The sequence below is a fragment of the Parambassis ranga genome, chromosome 2 (genome assembly GCF_900634625.1).
Source record: "Parambassis ranga chromosome 2, fParRan2.1, whole genome shotgun sequence".
Classification (NCBI taxonomy): domain Eukaryota; kingdom Metazoa; phylum Chordata; class Actinopteri; family Ambassidae; genus Parambassis; species Parambassis ranga.
The window spans coordinates 22,091,366-22,110,656 of NC_041023.1; the positions used below are offsets into that span (position 1 = coordinate 22,091,366).

The 19,291-nt window shown below is 44.0% G+C and overlaps 2 protein-coding genes across 2 annotated transcripts in view; one reads left to right on the plus strand and one right to left on the minus strand.

Annotated features, from left to right (window-relative positions):
- The first annotated feature begins 1,024 nt into the window (after window positions 1-1,024).
- Window positions 1,025-2,128, plus strand: ascl1a (achaete-scute family bHLH transcription factor 1a). The gene is made up of 2 exons (XM_028399605.1): window positions 1,025-1,672; window positions 1,761-2,128. Exon 1 carries the CDS (start codon window positions 1,057-1,059, stop codon window positions 1,657-1,659), a length of 603 nt encoding a protein of 200 aa, XP_028255406.1. The 5' UTR covers window positions 1,025-1,056; the 3' UTR covers window positions 1,660-1,672; window positions 1,761-2,128.
- A 1,836-nt stretch (window positions 2,129-3,964) lies between these two features.
- The window catches only part of LOC114432486 (uncharacterized), a 40,157-nt gene continuing 24,830 nt past the window's right edge, over window positions 3,965-19,291 (minus strand). Inside the window, exons 10-16 of the mRNA XM_028400515.1 lie at window positions 17,895-18,116; window positions 10,757-10,827; window positions 10,314-10,424; window positions 10,143-10,240; window positions 6,243-6,312; window positions 5,113-5,374; window positions 3,965-4,091 (exon numbers count right to left, since the gene is read on the minus strand). Coding sequence (XP_028256316.1) covers window positions 5,123-5,374; window positions 6,243-6,312; window positions 10,143-10,240; window positions 10,314-10,424; window positions 10,757-10,827; window positions 17,895-18,116 — 824 coding nt within the window. The 3' untranslated portion in view covers window positions 3,965-4,091; window positions 5,113-5,122. The remainder of the gene's footprint in view (window positions 4,092-5,112; window positions 5,375-6,242; window positions 6,313-10,142; window positions 10,241-10,313; window positions 10,425-10,756; window positions 10,828-17,894; window positions 18,117-19,291) is intronic.

The following is a 19,291-nucleotide window of genomic DNA, read 5'->3' on the forward strand; positions in this document are numbered from 1 at the left end:
GTTACTGTAACCATATCGGGTGTATCAAATCAAACACAAAGCCTCCTTCGAGCCGCTTATTAGCGCCCCTCCACAGATTTGCGCTCTTTATGTTCCGCCTGTGCGACTGATGATCTGCGCCAATCAAAGTGGAAAATTCGGCCGCTGATGCACAATAGTCGCTAAAATGAGCGGCATCCAGGCGCGTCTGTAATGTAACAATATAACTGAACTGAGTTGGAGCTGAAGTGACAGAGAGATTTACACGCAGACGGGGGGGACGTTAATGGTTTGTGTCGAGGTGGGAGCACCAAACTTTGGTCCTGACCCGAGAAAAAAGGAAAAATATTCTTTTATTTATTTTCTGTACCATGAAGACAATTTTCTTCCAATAAATCTTAGATTTTTTAAAATAATTTTACCTTCAGAATCATTATCGTTTTAATAATATATATTGAATTATTTGTCTTGTCAAAATAATTATGATTTGTGTTCACCTGTTGAATGAACTGTTTTTTAAACAATGTATGAAACTGATTTTAAAGTGATGTGTGAGGCCGGTGCTTTGTCAAAGGGATAAATAATTGCTCCATATGATTTGTTAAAAGTTGCACAAACTGTAAGAAACCCGCAGATTTCTGCGGTTTCTATATCAACACGTGTTTGTCTCCTAAAGCTCCTCTCCGCTGAAAACTTTCCTCTGACACCAGTGACAGATCCACAGAAAACAAAACAACACAAAACAACTCACCACTGACTGTTTGTTCAGTGCTTCCAGCGGCACGCGTCAGGCGCGCGCAACACACCGGTACCGGGGCAGGAGCCCAAGGTGAATCCACGCGACAGGAGGGCGTGGCCTGTCCCTCATCCAAACGCGTTGAAAAGCAGTGGCGTCTTTCTTCGAGGACTCAGAGCAGCTTTGAGGAGCGCGCGAGGCAGCAGCCCAGCGGACTGCCCCCACTAGAACAAGTGCGCGACAAGCGACCACAACCACGTGAACGGCACGAGCGGGACGCACCGCCTGGAGACTTGGTGATTTTTTATAACTTTGTGTGTTGTGTTTTTTTTAACCCGGGGATGGACCTCACAGCCAAAATGGAAATTAACGTCAGCCAGCAGCAGCTCGTGCCGCCTGCGTGTTTCTTTTCCGCCGCGGCGGCGCAGAGCATCCAGCTGAGCCCGAGCGGCAGCAGCCAGGGCAGCGGGAAGTCGGTGTCCAAGCAGCCCAAGAGGCAGCGCTCCTCCTCTCCAGAGCTGCTGCGGTGCAAGAGGAGGCTGAACTTTGCGGGTTTCGGCTACACTCTGCCGCAGCAGCAGCCGCACGCAGTGGCCCGGAGGAACGAGAGGGAGCGCAACCGGGTGAAGCTGGTCAACAACGGCTTCGCCACCCTGCGGGAACACGTCCCCAACGGCGCCGCCAATAAGAAGATGAGCAAAGTGGAGACGCTGCGCTCTGCGGTGGAGTACATCCGCGCGCTGCAGCAGCTACTGGACGAACACGACGCGGTGAGCGCGGCGTTTCAGTCCGGCGTCCTGTCGCCCACCATGTCGCAGGGATACTCCGCCGACATGAACTCCATGGCAGGTTCACCCGTGTCCTCCTACTCATCTGACGAGGGCTCCTACGACCCCCTCAGTCCAGAAGAACAGGAGCTGCTGGACTTCACCAACTGGTTCTGAGCATCTGTAAAAGGTAAGAATAAATATGATCAGACTGTTTGGATAAAACCTCACATTAACACTTAGATCAGTGGTTTAACTTTTGTCTTTTCTCCTCACAGAAATATGGATGAACTCCACTCCACTGTTGTCCTTCGCTTGGGTTTTTCCCGGAGGAGGCTGGGCGTCCTCAACAACAAGATGCACTGTACAAGCGTTTTGGTCGTCTGTCCTAAACGCCCGGCGCCCCCAGGCTGACAGCCAGACAGACACGGCCTTAAAAGTCCTGAAAACTTGATGGAGAAATCAGGCCAGAGATCAGCGCCAAAGGATTTAAGGGAAGACGGGGTTCCTGACAGCGTGGGAATCCAAACCTCTGCGCATTTTGCCCAAGATAAACAGACAAAACGTGAATTCATGTTCTTCGGCAGCACATTAAAACTTTATTTAAAACGTCGCTCTTCAACTATGCTAACCCAATCAAACAACAGCAACCCTTTGGTTAACCTCTCAGACGTTGAATTCCGAAAATGCTTCCAAGTCACGGATTTATTCTATTAAATTCTATATCAAACGCTTTTTCTGAATATATTAAGATATTTTTGTATGTAAGAGATTTATAGATGTTTTGTACACAACCTTTTGTATATATTTTGTCTATATATTGCGAAGTTGCTTCTATACCTCCTGCCTATGTAGACGTGTAGTCTATTATTCTCTGGCTCTTCTGTTCACGAGGTTTCCAGATGGAGTTTGATACTCCGGCGTTTTATCCTAGCACCGATGTGTCTTATTTAATAGCAGACCCATGTTATTGCATTACGTCATGTCACAATGATCAAACACTTTATGCAGCTATTGTCCAAACGGAGTCCAATAGCCATGCATTGTCTCTTTACACTGCCAGCTCTGTATCTTCTTCACATGAACAGATGTTGAAAATAAGAAGTCTTATAACCATATTTTCTACACTCTAGTCCAAGAATAAAGATGAGATGCTACTGAAACACTTTCTGTGTGTTATTGTTCTTTAAAAGAAGGGGTGGGCACTTGGGTGAATAAAACACATAGTTAGAGGGATGGAGCTACAACATGACAGAAACCTGACGCGCCATATAGACAGGAAAGTGATGACTGGATGCTTTATTTACACAGAAAAACACCTTTACGCACAAAATGTCGCCCTACTGCTTTGACAAAATTCAACACAGAGTGGCTATAAAGCTTTTTAGTCATGGGTCCATCACCAAACCACCCACTGTCCAACTCTACACTTTATATTTTGTGTTAGTGGATGGTGTCTTTAACTGTGGAGATACATTTTAGTCAAAAGAAAACGTGCGTAAAATCCTAACATGCTCTATTTTACGTAGAAAAGAGACCTCTATAATTCTCTATTCAGGTGCCAGTTTGAGAAAAATGAGTTTCTATGAGGTTGGCTCTTAAAATTAAACAGAAGGACGGACTGGTTTAGTGGGTTCGTTTCACTCGGAGGTCAGCAGTGGATTGTGAGGTAGAGCTTCTCTCTGCCAACTAAGTTTGACAGGTAGGGCGGAGGCTGCAGCCGGACGCGTGTCTGGTTTAATGAGTGAATGGGCTCTGGATGGTGGTCGAGTGGAGACACGGAGCTGAATTGGCTGATGGCGTGTGCCTCCTGACAGCAGCCTGCCGCTGAGCACACAGCCTCCACCAACACCAACACCACCACCTGAAGGAAAAAAAACTGTGTCTCAAGTTGTGTTTGTTTTACTTGTGCTGACTAAGAATGTAAGATATTAAAAGTAATATGTATGTGTATGATGCAATGTTAGTATTTACACAGAGAACACGAAAACTTCGTGTTGCGTTCAAGATTATATTTATACAGAAAGAAGGGTTCGTGGACCAGGCCTGAGAGAGAGAGAGAGAGAGAGGCAGCAGATCCATTGAGATAAGAAACTTTTCTACGATTTCACAGGGCTACAAGAGAGCTGTAAAATACAATACAAACAAAATCAAACAAAAATAAAATTATTAAAATTGATTTAAATTGAAAATAAAAGTCAAAAAAGATGATTTACTTCCTAATAGAGCAACCTGCCACATATAGACAATCCCATCAAATGAACAACAACAAAAATGATTTAAAAATAAGTCCAAAATACGATTTCTAACTACAAACAGAAAAGGTTTGACAGGTTTGACAGTTTACAATCTTTTATTTTTTAGGAGACAAATAAAACAGAAATTAATCTTAACAACAAGTGTTTTATCTGATAAAAGACAAAGTCAGAAGCCTTAAACCAATGAGGCAGCATCACACATGTCAGAGTGAGGTTAAGCAGCCATGGAGCATCAGATCAGTTCATCATCTGTGAACATGGTGACCTGTGAGGTCCTCCGTCATCTTGGGGAAGAGGTAGTAGTATTAAATTCAGGCTGAGTTCCTCAGACAGCGTCAACCTTTTTTAATACTGTAAACAGAAAAACCACAAGAGATGTTTGAACTTTCAGCCTATCAACCTCTTCAAAGAGCTGGTCTGCATGTTGGTATAAGGAGAGCTGCAGAGCTCAACTCTCTGCTTTTAATCATGGTAGATTGTTTGACAGCTACAGAAATATGTTGGTGTTTTTCTGTCTACAAGTAACATTCACTGAAATGCTGCCAACGTTTACAGCCCATCTAGCTAGGAGAAACACTACAATGAAGATAGATAACAACAAATTACCAACCCAATATGATCAGTTTTGGCAGTTTTCTCTGGTCTCTTCATGACGGCATATGCCGCTTACAGGACGTCCCTGATCTAACAGTCCGGCTTCACTGCCTGTCAGAGTCCATTATGTTTTCCTCTGTCAGGCGTGCACAAACGGCACGGCCATGTCTAATTGGCAATGCTGAGGCAAAACAAAGGCTCAAACTACATTAGTGGATTATCTCACTGAATATCATTCATCAGTGTTGATTAAGCCAGAGAGAACTGAGCAACAGCCCACATCTCTGCAGCCGAGACCATGCAGATATTGAATATAAGCACTTGTTGCATCATGAAGCTCATACTAGAAGCAGAGTTTGGACTATTAAAGCCAACAGGACATTTCAGGACCACAGACAGCACTTGGATGAAAAGTTCAGCTTCCTCAGGTTGATCTAACTACAAAGTCTAAATAAAGGGGTCATATTAGAGGGGTAATGTTGAGCATAAAGGCCTAAAAGTACCAAGAAGTGTGTGTTTTTTGTTACTTGGCAATGTGGAACAGTTCCACAAAACAAGGATGACTCCAATAGTGAGTCAAAGTCTCTCTTTATTTCCTCTCCTCCCTTCACTCTCTTCATCACTATGAATCATTTTAAGCATTAAACATGCATGCTACATCAGCTCAGCACTATCAGGAAAAGCAGCCATTACTGCCAAATTCAAAGAACAGAACATGACTCACTCCCTTCAAACAGTCTGTCATGGCTACACAGACTGGAGGTGTTGCAGCTGATACCTGACTGAGGTCAGAGGTTGCTGGAGTCGTGCAGCGGATTGGAGATGACCGACTTGTGGATGAGCATGAAGAGCGGCAGGTAGGCCAGGAAGTCCAGCAGGTCCAGAGGAGGTATACGCTGCAGCTCCAGCCGGACGGCCGCCTCCTGCTCCAGGTGGATTCCGCCAGCCTTCAGCTCCAGCAGCAGCTGCTCTGCACTGATGAAGCCTTTCTGAGCTCCTGCGTCTCCTCGCTGCTCCTCCAGGAGGAACAGGAAGAGTTGCTGCAGACGTTAGAATCATAAGTTTCAAAGAGAACAACTGGACTCATTTTCAGCAGCACAGTGTGTGTGTGTGCGTGTGTGTGTGTGTGTGTGCTCTTTAGCCTCAGATTACCACAGCCCGTTTCTAGTCTTGTTAGAGCGCACCTGTTTGCACTGTTAATGCAGTCTAGGTAATAATTGTTGGGGGGGAGGAGGAGAGGAAAGTGGGGAGAGAATAATCCTGGCAATTAGCCTGTCCCCCCCTCTCCTCCCTCACCACCAGCCTCTCCAGTTAACAACCCTATCCCTAACAGCTCTGTAATTACAAAGCCTCCCCTACCTGGCTGGGGGCTCAGTTTCCACACCCACGGCTGCAGGCTTTCATGTTCAGTGGCTCAGCACCTCTTCCAATGAATGAAGGCCGGGCCGGCCTGTGAGCAGCCAGCTGGTGGGCCGGGTCCCGGTCCATCTGAGATGAGCCGTGTGTCTCGGCCTGATTACAGGGCTGGGCGGAGTGGACGGCATGTTCACTGCTGGGCACTTTAATGAGATTAGGGCTGTGCTAATCTATGAAAAGGGAAAAGCACCCCTCTCTTTCTCTCTCTGGCCTGCTTCCCTCATTTCTATGCATGAGGCCTGAATGCCCCTTAAAAAAAGAAAGAAAAAAAGGAGCTCACTGTAGAAAGCTTTGGAATCACTCTTCAAAGTGTTTGCCCATATTTATTTCATCATAATTATACGTGCGGCGCCATGAAAGAGAGGCGGGGATGGTGTGAATGTGACTAATGTGAGAGTTAATCTGATGTTGCATTGAGGTAAATCAAGTCCACCTTGTGAGCACAGATTCAGGACTATAAGCATGCGGTGGGCAGGTTTTCACAGACGTTACCTTCGCTTTGAAAAGCTTCACTTCCAGAGAGCGAAAGTCCATGCTGCTGATGAGCGAGCGCATAAACTCACTGCAAGAAAACAACAACAATTAGTTAACAGGAAAATTCTATTTAGGTATTTTTGCAGCACTTTGCCTTTACAAGATATAATAGGAATAAAGAGAGGGAGATGACCTGCAGTTAGACTACACCTGGGCCACTGCAAAGAGAACTACCTGCTGACCTAAAACAACTGTTTTAAAGGGAAACATTTTTCTTTATCCATCTTGAAGTTGCCACGTTTTGGAGATATTAGCTGTAGCAATACATAGTCAGGTTCACAAAGAGTCACATTTAACACCAACATTTCAACCTGATTATTCTAATAAAGTTTGATGAAAGAAAGAAAGAAAACAGAGTCCACAGTGAATATTCAAAGTTCCTGTTTTTGGACTTTGTCTTGTTTTAGATCGGGTCTCTTGGTCTAGGTTTGGATGGTTTCAGAGTTTTTAATTTGATTTGCTTCGAGAAAACCAGCAACTCTCCTATGTTGTCATCATTAGAAAGACTTTGAATGAAGTGTTTTATCGGCAGGAACAGATACTACAACACCCAGATCCACAGAAGAGTGTCTCTATGTTGACAGCGTCACAGTCCACCTACACTCCAAATACAGACAGAGGAGGAGCATGAGTGGGGCTGAGGCAGGCAGACAGTCATGGAAGATGGCAGCTCACACTGTGATTAAGTATTAGGTGCAAATAAAAGTAATGGTTTCATAGACTCTGATGTCCTCCACCAGCCCTCATTTCTCCAAGCGTAGGTCATCGTTGGACAACCTCTTACAGCAGCAAGAAGTGCGACCCAACCATGGCACCCACCACTTAATACGATCTGAAGTGCCTTCTCCCTCCTTTTAATCAAAATATATTAGAACAATCTGATTCCTCAAGAAAATCAACACAGCTTTTTGCCTCCTACTGGAACTATTTTCCACCAAACAACACAAAAAAAACACGTCACTACGCAAGGCAGTGTGCACAGAGATCTGATGAAACACCAAAACATGGAAACATATTACAGGTGAAACACAAATATCTGATTGCGTGTTGAGCTGTGGCTCAGTCAGAATTATGTGCTCTTGTTTGAGGTGGCGGGTAAACTTTTTTGGCGGGTCTGCTCCCGTGCGACGTTGTTGGTAAAGTGATGGTAAAGTGTTCTGAGCCCATTGTGGTTGCTCACAGTGGCTGATTTGACAAACAATGCGTGGGCACACGGGGACATCCCGCCACACTAACGGATAAAACTGCTCTGGTTTTTGGGGATGGTGGGTGTGGAGGGGAGGGGCTGAAGCAGAGCTGAGCAGGGTTTGTGTGGAGTCTTCTTTTTTTTATAAGGGAGGGGAGAAAGTGGCCATGGGGGCACACTCTGGTTCAATGTGAGTGCTGGCAGACCAACAAAATGTAGGTCCGCTGGGATAATTAGAGGGAGACACGGCCGATTGTGTTGGGACAGACCTCCCCTGTCCAACGTGTGGCACAGCGACGGTCGTCCCTTCTCTAACGAGCGCCCGGTGTTAATGAGCGCCTCCTCGTCGAGCGCTCAATGGCCTGTTAGGCCAAAGAATGGCCGAGCACTAGGCCATCATGTGCAACGCACGCCTGAGTGCTCCCAGTGCCGTGATTGGCCCTTGTCCTCCAACCACAGCCAAGGCAGGGGCTTGATGGGGATGAAGCGAGACAAGGCAGCTAATGATCATTAATTGCACATGGTTTGCAGTAAAAGAGCCCAAATGCTGGTGCGCTAAGGACACTGCCGTGATAATGGCTAGCATAAACGAGGGGCAGTGGGACCGGTGATGGACTGCAGGGATGATAATAGCAGCCTAACCCATTATCTTTTGTCGGCCCTCCTCTGGCACCCCGCTGAGGCCAGCACAGCAGACTTCTCGCTTACGTAATGCCCAAAATTTTGGCGGTATACAGTGAGGCGGGAGGTGAAGGGATGCAAACATATCCTGACCTACTTTGATTTGAAGAACTGTGATTTGTTTTGGGATATTTTGCGGGCTGCAGCAGAGTGGAGGAGGAGGAGGAGGTGGGGCACTTTATGGTCACTTGTTTTCTTGCTGACTCACTTATGAATTTCCAAACGCAAGAAGACTTATGGTAACTCTGTGCACACATGCATGCTCACAACAAATGATGACAACAACCACGGTGGCGCCACCATTTGGGAATCCTGTATGAAAATGTGGTGTTTGGCAGACCCTGAGGGAATGCAGCACCGTGTGAGGTGGTGGAGGAGCAGAGCACAATGGTACACAGGGACAGATGGGTTGAGTCAAGGGCCAAAACAGCACAACACAGAGGGAGAGAGGGAGGTGACAGGAACGCTGCAGAGATGAGAGGGACGGACAGTTTAAGTTGAAAAGGAAAGAGGAGAGCCACGGGGGGAAGGGTGCAATTAGTGTGAGGTAAAAGTGCCAGAGACATAACTGAAAACGTGGATTGCACCGCCTCAGATTTCTGAGCCTTGCATGATCAGAGAGGCTGATTGTGTAACTACTGTTGCAGCTCATTTCTAAGCTAGGATTAGCGACAACAGGATTAAGTGAAACAGGTAAGAGGATCAATTTAGTTCAGTTGGGATGAGATGACAGAAGGATGCTTTTGTTTTCCTCTTGTTCGGGAGGCAGCATTATGAACGCTGATCTCCTCTCTCCTTATTATTTAAATTGCAAAAAGGAGTTTTGTGGAAAGAGGTTTAATATGGACATTCATTATCATTACTATAATTGTCTCTATACAGAGCAGACACCCTGGTCCCTCTGTGCCAGTGAGGCAGTCAGTCTGCGGGCCTCCACACAAAGGCCTGGCCGTAAATCAGAGGACCCATGACCCCGGCCATGTCCTCGCTGAGAGGGAGCTCTCACTGTGGGGTGAGGGCTCCGGGTGGAGGCCTTGACCCTGTGGGACCTCCAGAGTAGGCTTTGGCTCCACACACTTCTGTCTGTAGGAAGCTATAGACCCTGGGGCGGGAGGAAAGCGCTGTGTGTGGGAATCTGTGGCATATGGGGCATAATGTAGAGAGACAGGGACACGGAGGCCTGAGCAGGGTTCAAGACTCGGTTATTTACCATCAATCTGCTAATTCATTACTCAGCTGTTTGGAAAACAGTAAAAATGTACAATGTAAGTAACATTCTCACATTTTGGAATGGTATTTATAGACATGATTTAAAGCAGACAGCACCTGATGATCAAAGATTTTGATAATTATTTTTAAACGTTCAAGTACAGCTGAACCACAAGGACATATTTTTTGGTGAAGATGCAGAGATATTCCTGCACCCTGTGGCTTGTTTTTAGGTTTTTAGGCTTAGCAATCAGCAATCAGTATCGCAACTCATCAGTGATGAAACATCCCGAGTGAGCACAATGTAGAACCAAACCTGGTGGAGAATGGACCTATGCTTTATGAAGGACTGTACCTGGTGTTCCTATTTATCTCCATTATTCAAGATTTAGATTAATATTTCAAAATAAATTAAATATAAGGTGCTGGAGCACTACATTACTTTTCAAGAGCTCAAAGAAACATGATAAAGTGGTTAAATTAGCTTTAGCCTATCCCTGCTGTTTGACTTTCACATGTATTACTGTTGAAGTTCTCATGCTGGTTTTGTCTAAAATTACAAAAAAATAAACAGTATGGTGAGGTTTAAGGTTTGACATTTTGACTGATAATGCAGTCCCTTCAGATGTTCCAATCTCAAAACCTTGACCTCTAAAGTCGTATAAACCCGGATCAAAGAGGGTCACACACGTCGTCAAACCAACTGGAACAAACTTGCGTACACTTTTTATGGGAGGTCAGTGACTCCTCTGGTCTCCTCCTCACTGCTGACGGTCACTTACTCCATGCAGGCGACTTTCTGCGCCAGGCTGGCGATCACAGCAAACAGCCTCAGGTCCACCAGTCCGTCTGTCACTCTGAAGTCCACCATCTCCAGGATCTACGAGAGACCACAGTCCAGTTACAGCGTCAGCATGTGTTTGAATGTGTGCAGATGCAGCTGAGCAGCCAACCCTGTAGACGTAGATCTCCTCTTCATCCGACAGCAGCTCCGGAGGGAGGATGTTTTTGAGAGCGAGCAGGACCTGAACACAGGAGATGTAGCCGTCGCCATCACGGTCCTCCTGCAAACACCATCATCATCATCATAGTTAGCTTCATTCTAAAGGCTGAAGAGGAAGAAATGTGAAATGATGTCTTTTGATGGAGAATTTGTGATTTAATTGATTAATGCTGAATAATTCAAATGATTTATTGATACTATATCTTTCATTTTTATCCCTAAAAATGAAAAACTTTCAAAATTTTTAATTTAAATTTTTGTTTTAGTTTGTTGTAGTTTTTTAGGGGAAATCACCTCATTTCTGGCAGGGAGAGCAACATTTTACAGTGAGTGAAACAGAATATCCTGAAAGAAGAAGGGGAATATAAAGGATTTAAATCCCTTTTCACTTACTGCTTCAAAAGCTCTTTTGTACTCAGCCAGCTTCTCCTGGCTGAAAATGCAGTACTTTGCCAAGAAGTCGACTGGAAGGAGAAGAAGAAGAAGAAAAAAAAGAATTCACATTAATTGTACTTTCTGAGTCCAACAGACGGCGGCATCTTATATGTAAAAAACGCTTTCTAGCTTCAAGCTTCTCAGTGTGTGCAGAGTGGATTAGAGCAATATTTCTCTCCTCTGGTCGCACTGAGGTCAGGGAGGGGGGGACAATGCAGGGTGAGCAGTTCACAGGGCATCCAGTTGGCCAGGATCTGGAGGAAGGAGGGAGGGGTCAGAGTGGCACTTGGCTGCTGGGTCTTTCTTATAAAGACATACAGTGACATGAATAGATGCTGGAGAGGCTGGAGCAGCTAAATAAATCACATTTTTTCTGCTTTAACACAGAAAAAGGTGAATAGTTTAGGAGTTAAAGGGACAGTCAACCCAAAATCTGATGTTTATATTTAATCTGAGGCCTGCATTTGGGTTTCCAATTGGACTTTCCTATGGAAAAAAAGTGTTTGTTTGAGAAGCCAGAAAACAACTGATATCTAACACAACAGCAATAAGTTTTATGAGGGACTAAGAGTGATCTATAGTAGTCAGAAAATATTAGATTTTATGGTGAACTGCCCCTTTAAGGCAATTCATTGAGGATTTTGAGATGAAGAATACCAAGTATTAGGTCTGAATAGGAAGGATGCTGCATGCAAAACTAAATATCAAAGGTGACAATGCTGCATTTGAAACAGTGAGGAAAGGAGGAAAGACATATCCATTATATTTGACACTCTTTGTGTTTGCGGAGTAAAAAAAAACAACTAAAACATTAATTTATTCCCTTGACTAGGTGCAAAAGTCCCAAATATAAAAGCAATGATTACATGAGGGGACAAACTGAGACAAACCCCGCCCATGAATATTTCAGTAAGCAAATTTAGGAGGGAGAGCGACTTTGGAAAATAAAGGGAGGGGTAGAAAATGGGGCTTTTAAGCTGCTGCCACTTCAATTTAGGAGATGAGAATGAGTCTACTGAATAATGGATCTATTCATTGGTCTGGCGAAGAAAGAGGAGCAACAGAGTTGATATCAGTCTGGACTTAAACCTCTGGACCTCTGGGGTTTCTCTGCAATAGCAGGGGGGGTGTTTGAATCTGCCATTTATCAGCTTAGGCCTAATCAAAACCAGGCCTCAGCCTTTGACATGCAAAATATTACATTCGCATCTAGTCAACTTGACTTGTTAAAGCTTGATTGATCAAAAAAAAAAAGCTGCAGGCTGCCTTCTTTGCATCTGTTTGCAAATATCTGCAGTGAGCAGAGGCTGCAGGACGAGGATCTGCAGCTCAGATTTAAAGTCCTCCTCGCTTCAAAAGGCGTGCTGCGGCCGGATCAGCACACTGGTCAATCTGCTGAAGGGAGCTGGTGCAGTGAATGGATCCTCCTCCACCTCCTCCTTTTTTGAATCCCTAACCAGCTGGAGGAGAGGAGCAGCTGACGGGGACTTCTGAGAATCCACAACATGAAAAAATAAAAACATCTTGACCTTATCTTACTAAAAAACAAGAAAGACACGAGTCAATTTCAACACACTGGAACCTTGAACTCAGTACAAACATGCAGCTGTGATGTCACTCTGACTGTAATATAGTCAAAAGGTATCTTTTACTCATTAATTATTGAGTGCAGATGATGGTTTGGAGTACAAATTCTTCCCAAAATATAGAGCAGAAGAAATAAAGCAGGAAGAGGTCAGGTATATAGCTGCACTTGCATTAGAAGACATTATGGCCAATGGAGACCATCTAAAAACTGAGCTGCTTAGAACAACTGCTGGTTCTGACCTAAACTGAATACTAAAAGTTTATGAGAGGATCATCATTGTGACTTTAAACCACCATCTCAGCATGAAAGTGGGTACCGTCAAATGCCACAACCTGGTGGTGTAGTTGCATTAATGCATGGCACCCGCTTTTTAGATTTTAGCTTAAAAGGCTAGTGAAGACTTTTTGGACATTTTTGAGCTTTTGTTGAGGTAAACATGGTGATGCTAACTTCTGGGTTAAAATTGGTGTATAAATAAATATTCTGCAGTATCATATAGGTCTATAATTTAATGTGTAATCACACATTATAATCACATTATATGTGTTTATATGTACTTTTCAGATCTAAAATAAACAGTGATATGGTGATTATTATACACTCAGGAAATTACCGCTTTAAGGAAAATATAGCAAAAGTGTTTTGCTTAGATGTTCTCTATCTGTGTCCACAGTGCTTATTAAAGGCTGTGAAGCTCTGTGAAGGTGGGTTCAACCTCAACATCAGTTCTGCCTCATGCGCGTGCGCGCACACACACAAACACACAAACACACACACACTCACGGTGCCGAGGTGCTGGAGGAGGCCGGGGGTCCCCGGCTGAGGGGAGCACTCCGTCAGGGAATCAGCTGGACAAAAGGTGCACTGGAGTGAGAGATTGAGGGAGGAAGCAAGGGCGGGTGGAGGAGCAGGACAAAGCCGAGGCAGTAAAGCCTCCTGCCTGATAGCCTTATCTGATTCCACTCCAGCGCTTGATGGCTTTTTTTCCCCTTGCCTTTAAAGCACACAGGTTGTGCCTTTGGTGTGAAGCCTAGCAGAAAATGTTAATCAAGAGAGGGACTGTGTGGAGAAAGGCGAGAGAAAGGGGAGAGTCACTCTGTTGAGGCCATAATCTGTAATGAGACCGAGGCGATTCAGTTGCAATTGAGAGAGGAAGAATGGGTCCATGATGATGATGAGCAGGGAGGTTCACTCTTTCACTGGCGTTTGTTTTTCTGTTTTGTTCCTTTTCTCTTGCAGAGTTACTGCTCTTGCACCGGTCCACAGGCTGCAAACAGCCGCAGGTCACAACTCATTTAACACACACTTGGACGTCACTTTCAATGTCTGCAGCTGACAGATGAAAAACACTGCTGACGGCTCCTCTGACCACCGTCGGTACTCATCTGTGTATGATTCATATCCCCTTCTCTGGCAGCATGCTATGCTTTGTAGCACCAAATAAGGAGATTTAAGATCAGACAAGGCTAACAAAAAAGTTTGTTTTCAGACATAGATTCAAAAAAGTATCAGCTTCCTGTGTGTGTTTTCTGTCACAAGTTAAAATTCACCATTGTTAAACTTTTGAAACATTAAAAAGGGCAAGGACTCTGTGCTTAGACACATTCTAGTCGGAACATTTTGCATATTAAAACAATAATCAGCTAATATTGTCAGTTCATATTATTTCACACGTTCTTATCATATAAAATAAAAAACTACTTGCTCTGCTCTTCTGTGTTGATGCCTTGACTTTTTTGTGTTCACCTACATATAAGCACCTCTAAACAATGTGAGAGAGGGAAACAATTTATAACGCACACAGAGGGCTCTATTGTGTTTTGAACATGTCCACTTGTTTGTTGCTCTCTTTCCCGCTTAATCCCAGACTTTTGTCTCTGCTCATTATCACACTGTATAAACTATAATTCCTTTAACAAAGGTCACATTCAGCAGCAAAGAGGAGGTGACCCCCTTTTTTTTTAATGGCACGACACTGTTAGAGTGAAACATGCCCCACATATAGAGGCCTGAAATGTGTGATTAAGAGTGCAAATCTGGAGCAAAATACATTCACACACACACAAATATAAGGAGTCTAAAGTAGGTTCTAACCGCACTGCACTGAGAAATAGGTTTAAGGGATGTTCAATGTTTAAGGCCTTAAATATGAGATGATCCTTCATATCTCAAAGCACTGAGACAAGTGTGGAGCAGAGAGATAAGGAGGTGAGAGGTCTGGGCGCAGAAAGCAGACCTTCAAACCTGGCCGGGCGTATCTTTTTTTACAATAGTGCAGAACGAGGCATTGTCGGGTGCTCTGAACAAAAGTGAAGATTGAAATCTTATCTGATGAAAGTGTTACAGGAAAAACCCTTATAGGTTGTCTGATAATACAGCGTTTACTGGTAATAATGTCAACAAGGACAATTTCCATCATTAAATATAGAGAAATCTGTACATTTTATTCTATGTGTTGGTGTAACTACTAAACTAGTCATTTTTTAGACTCCTGTCTAATATGGAAATCCATGTCAGAGTGTCATCTCAGTGTCATTTGTGTCAAATTTTCCATGATTTTGCTGAGAAACATGCCAACAATCACCGTCTGGCATCTTTTACAGCAGTAGGTACCAAAAGCCAATGACTGAGGGGTGGTAATGACAGAATAAAAGAATCAGATGTTGTGTCTGATGCTCCTTTTTTATCTTGAAGAGGTGCATCTTTTGCATCAAACTATAATCATGTTTATGAGTCTGTCATAAAGATGATAAAAGTGGCTTTGCTGTTGGACATTTTGTGTAATCAGTGTGACCTTTACTTTTCTCTTTGGGCTACTATAATCCAGTCAGTCCAGTCAGAAGTCTAAATCTAGTCATTTTATAACATGGTAGTTGAGTAAAAAAGTCACTTTTATTCTGCTTTTTTGGGCAGCAATAAAAACATGTTTTGCAATTTTCTCTAGAAATCATACATTTTTTTCAAATTCAAAATTTGGATTGTTGTCATTTTCTTCACAATTTTGGGATGTAAAAGTTTATTTGTATTCTTAAAACCTTTTCCTAAATATAATGATGTGAGTTTACAGATCTTAGGACCCATTGTGGTGACGTGTGGCTGCCCTCTCTCAGAATAAAGCTGGAAGCTGTGAGACATAGTTAGCACTGAGAAAAGGACTGAACTTTGGCACCAAAAAGCAGAGCTGCTGTTTTGTTTGTTTGTTTGTTTGTTTGTTTTTCAAAATCTAAAAAACATATACTGGTATGTTTTTCAGATCAGAATTTGGCAACAAGCGCTTGTTTTTCAGGAGTGGGCACTACAATATGAACAAGGGTGACAAAATCTGGCAGCATTCTCCTGCAGGCACTATGAACACAAAACTCCTCCTCCTCCTTACTCTCTCTGAGGAGTGTGTGTGTGTTTGTGTTGGGGTGGGGGCGTTAAGGCTCTGCTTGGAAAACAAACAAAGACACACGTAGTGGCCACACTCCACGTCTCTGGCTGCACGCCATCAGCCTTTACCACAAACCGCAACTTATGCTTCCCGTGCACACAAACACACATGCCTACGACCAATCAGCTCCTGCTGCAGATCTGATATTTCCCCCCAGAGTCCAAATCATCTGCTCTGCTGCAACACCAGATCTCTAGAGATAACCTCACAAAGCAAAATCATCTGCTATTATCACCCTGCCGCTCCTTGACATTGTGCCATTAATAAGGCCATTGTGGAGGGCGCTCTCTGTTTGGACACTGCATAATGGAGTCTTTGACAGATTTACTTTGCCCTCTCTCCTTTCTTTCTCTCTTATGAATACAGCGGGCATATTCCACGCTGCTGCTCATCAATAGGTGAGCTGTTTGTTTGCCAAGCCATTCTGGACTGATGGTAAATACATAGAGGTATTCTAGACCAAAGGCTGAGCAAACAGGGGTTACATAAAGGCACTGTACCTAAACACACACACACACACACACTGCGGATGTCCTTCTACACACACTCATATTACCGCTCTTACTGTATGCGGCTCGTCTTCTCTTGTTCACAGAATTTTTTCTTCTTTTTATTAATATCTCTGAAGAGGACAGCAGTACAGGCTGCTGCTGATGGTGGTGGAGGTGGTGTTACTGGGTGGGGTCAAAGTCAGGCTGGCAGATGTTCCATATCGACATATTCATCAGTCCCACAAAGACTGCAAGCAACACAAACGAAACCACTACGACCTTAGTGGGTCCATATTAACTTAATTGAAAACAATTATTTACAACATTTTTGGTGTAGAATGACACACTGCAGGGTCATGGGGTGAATGGAGGACATGCCGGAAACTACAGGAAGTTATAGGTGTGGGGTACACATAGAGGCTGGTGGGGTGGGGTGGAGTGGAGTGGAGTGGAGTGGGGGGGATTTTTGGGAATCTCTTGGCAAGTGGTCAGGGACAATTATGACTAGTTAGTCCTTTTCAGAGACTAATGAGGGGCCACAGATACAAGAGTGTGGATGAGTGGCAGCCAGCAGACACACAAATACACAAGAGAACAAAAGGACCCTGCCAAAGCAAAAAATTACAGATCATACCAGGACAGATGGGTGTAAACACACCACGCCCTTTAACACAAACGCAGCATCTTTCACTTAATAATTGCCCAGACACACACACGCTCATCATTGTGTTCTTAGTGTCAGAAGGAATTTCATTAACATTACCTGAAACCAAATGTTCCTGCAGTGTTAATAGGCCGTTCACATTATCAACACTTTTGCTCTGTTTTTGGTCTCCACCACCTCCTGACTTCTGGTTCTTAGACTGTCCTCGCCGGTTTGACTCGTGTAGCCACACTGGCTGCACACTTACCAATTATTACATCTCTATGGTCCAAAAAGAAAGACCAGCCAACATGATGCAAAACTGTTGATACACAAAGCAGACTCCTGTACCAACACAAAAGCTTTCCATCGGTAGTAAACCTTGCTGCAGAGTAGCCAGGCCAGCTGCAGGGTTCTCCATCCTGCTTGATTACCGTCTGAACAAACCTGTCTAATCAGCCCCAGTCACGAGTACCAGCACTCACAGGACAACTCTGACCCAGCTGACCCCACGCAGAGGGCCAGCCTCTCAGCCTTGACCTTAGGTGTAGATGCTTATTGTGGGGCGCCATCAGTCCCGGTGCTCTCACAAAGGCCTGGATGCCAGAAATTAGGTACTTGAGGGAAACTGGAGGATTCCTGGCCAAAACTCCTGTTTGCAGAAAAGGCCAATTCTAAAAATCAAGTGCTGTAATTGAGGGTAAATTTACAGAGTTGACGAAAGTGTCGGGGTGTTTGTTTTTCCTGCATTGTCTGAATAGGAGGCAAAGAGGAGGGCTGAGGGCAGATGTAGATTTAATGCTGCTAAATGCTTATAGTTAAGCATGACACTTTAACCAGGGAGCTGTGATCCTATTTTGGGTTATGCGTTATTGGTGTGGTCTTAAAAATTGGAACAGAAAGGGATATAGACATGAAAAACTCTAACTTTATGTACTCACAGTCCTCAAAGTTGGAGCGTCCTTTACTGCTTTTTTTCTGACGTGGTGTGTCGTCCTGAAGTTTGGAAAGCATGTCCAGCACCTGTGTTTTCCTCTCCTCCATCCTCCTTTCCTTTTCGTCCGCTCCATATACAAAACTTTCATCCGAGAGCTCGACTTGGTCCCCCTGTCCTGTATAATTGGACTCCTCCTCATGGAGGCCCCCAACATCTGTGTGGGAACCTAAAAAAAAATATTTAAAGAAAAAAATGTGTATCAACAGTAGCACACTCAAAGAAAAACACATTGGTATTCATGGTCATCTACATGAAAGTAGCCACTTAGTAAAGAGCACTAAAGCCCATTTCTGGTCCTTTAATAAACACTAATTCTCACATCATTGTTCTGTTAAATGCCACAGTCACATCTCCCTTCAGTCCATTCAGAGCCTCTCTGCAGAGCGGACGCTGTCCCTGAAACTTAAACAGCCGTCCATTTTGTCACTGACCAGCCAATTAAGAGCCCCATTATTTCTGAACACAAAGTCCAGAGAATACACTTGGTGTGGAAGCACAGAGACAAAGAGCGCCATCAATGCAGACTAGAGCTTAAAGAAGGCTCAGATTGTCTTTTGCAACAGTTTCAAATAGAGTTTCAGACTCTTTTCTCTTGGCAACCTTTGGAAACACGAGTGTTTCTTGTGTGATAATTCAAAACGTGATACATCTGGAGATAGTTCAGGTCATTATGAGGACACAGGCTGACCAGCAGAAAGGCTGACAGCCTTCAAATTCTTTAAAGCCTCCTGAACTTGCTGCTGTGCATTCATTTGTCCCGGTGGTGAACGCACAGAGGTCAGAGCAGCCCAGATTGATGGAGCCATGTCTCATTTGACGGGCTGTCTTCCACCACACTGCACACAATCACACGCCTCCCTGTCCACCTCACTGAAACACGCCACACGAGGAGAAATGTATTCATCTTCAGAGCGGAGGATTCATCATCCCGTTTCATATGCAACAGCAAACCTTTACAGTGACATGATGACAAATGAGGTGAGACGATACTCGTTTTCAAAATCTCCTGAAACATTCTGTCATTAATCTGTTAGATTCTTTAATTAAATAATTAAAAACTCTAATAATAAAACAATTAGGTGAACAATTTGTTTAATAATTATGTGTCTGTATCTCACTTGCAACGGTAACGGTTTTCTACCTTTGGATATCTTTTGTACATACATACATAAGACCCGACTCTCCCTCACAGATAGAATGAGACAGCAGCAACGTGTCATCCTGAGATTTTTCACATTTCTCATTGCCAAGTGCTAAAAATATGCAGTTCACCTTGCAGCCTCTAGCGGCTGGCTCCAAGAGCGGGTCAATCTCTACAGACTCCTGTTAAAATGTCCCAAT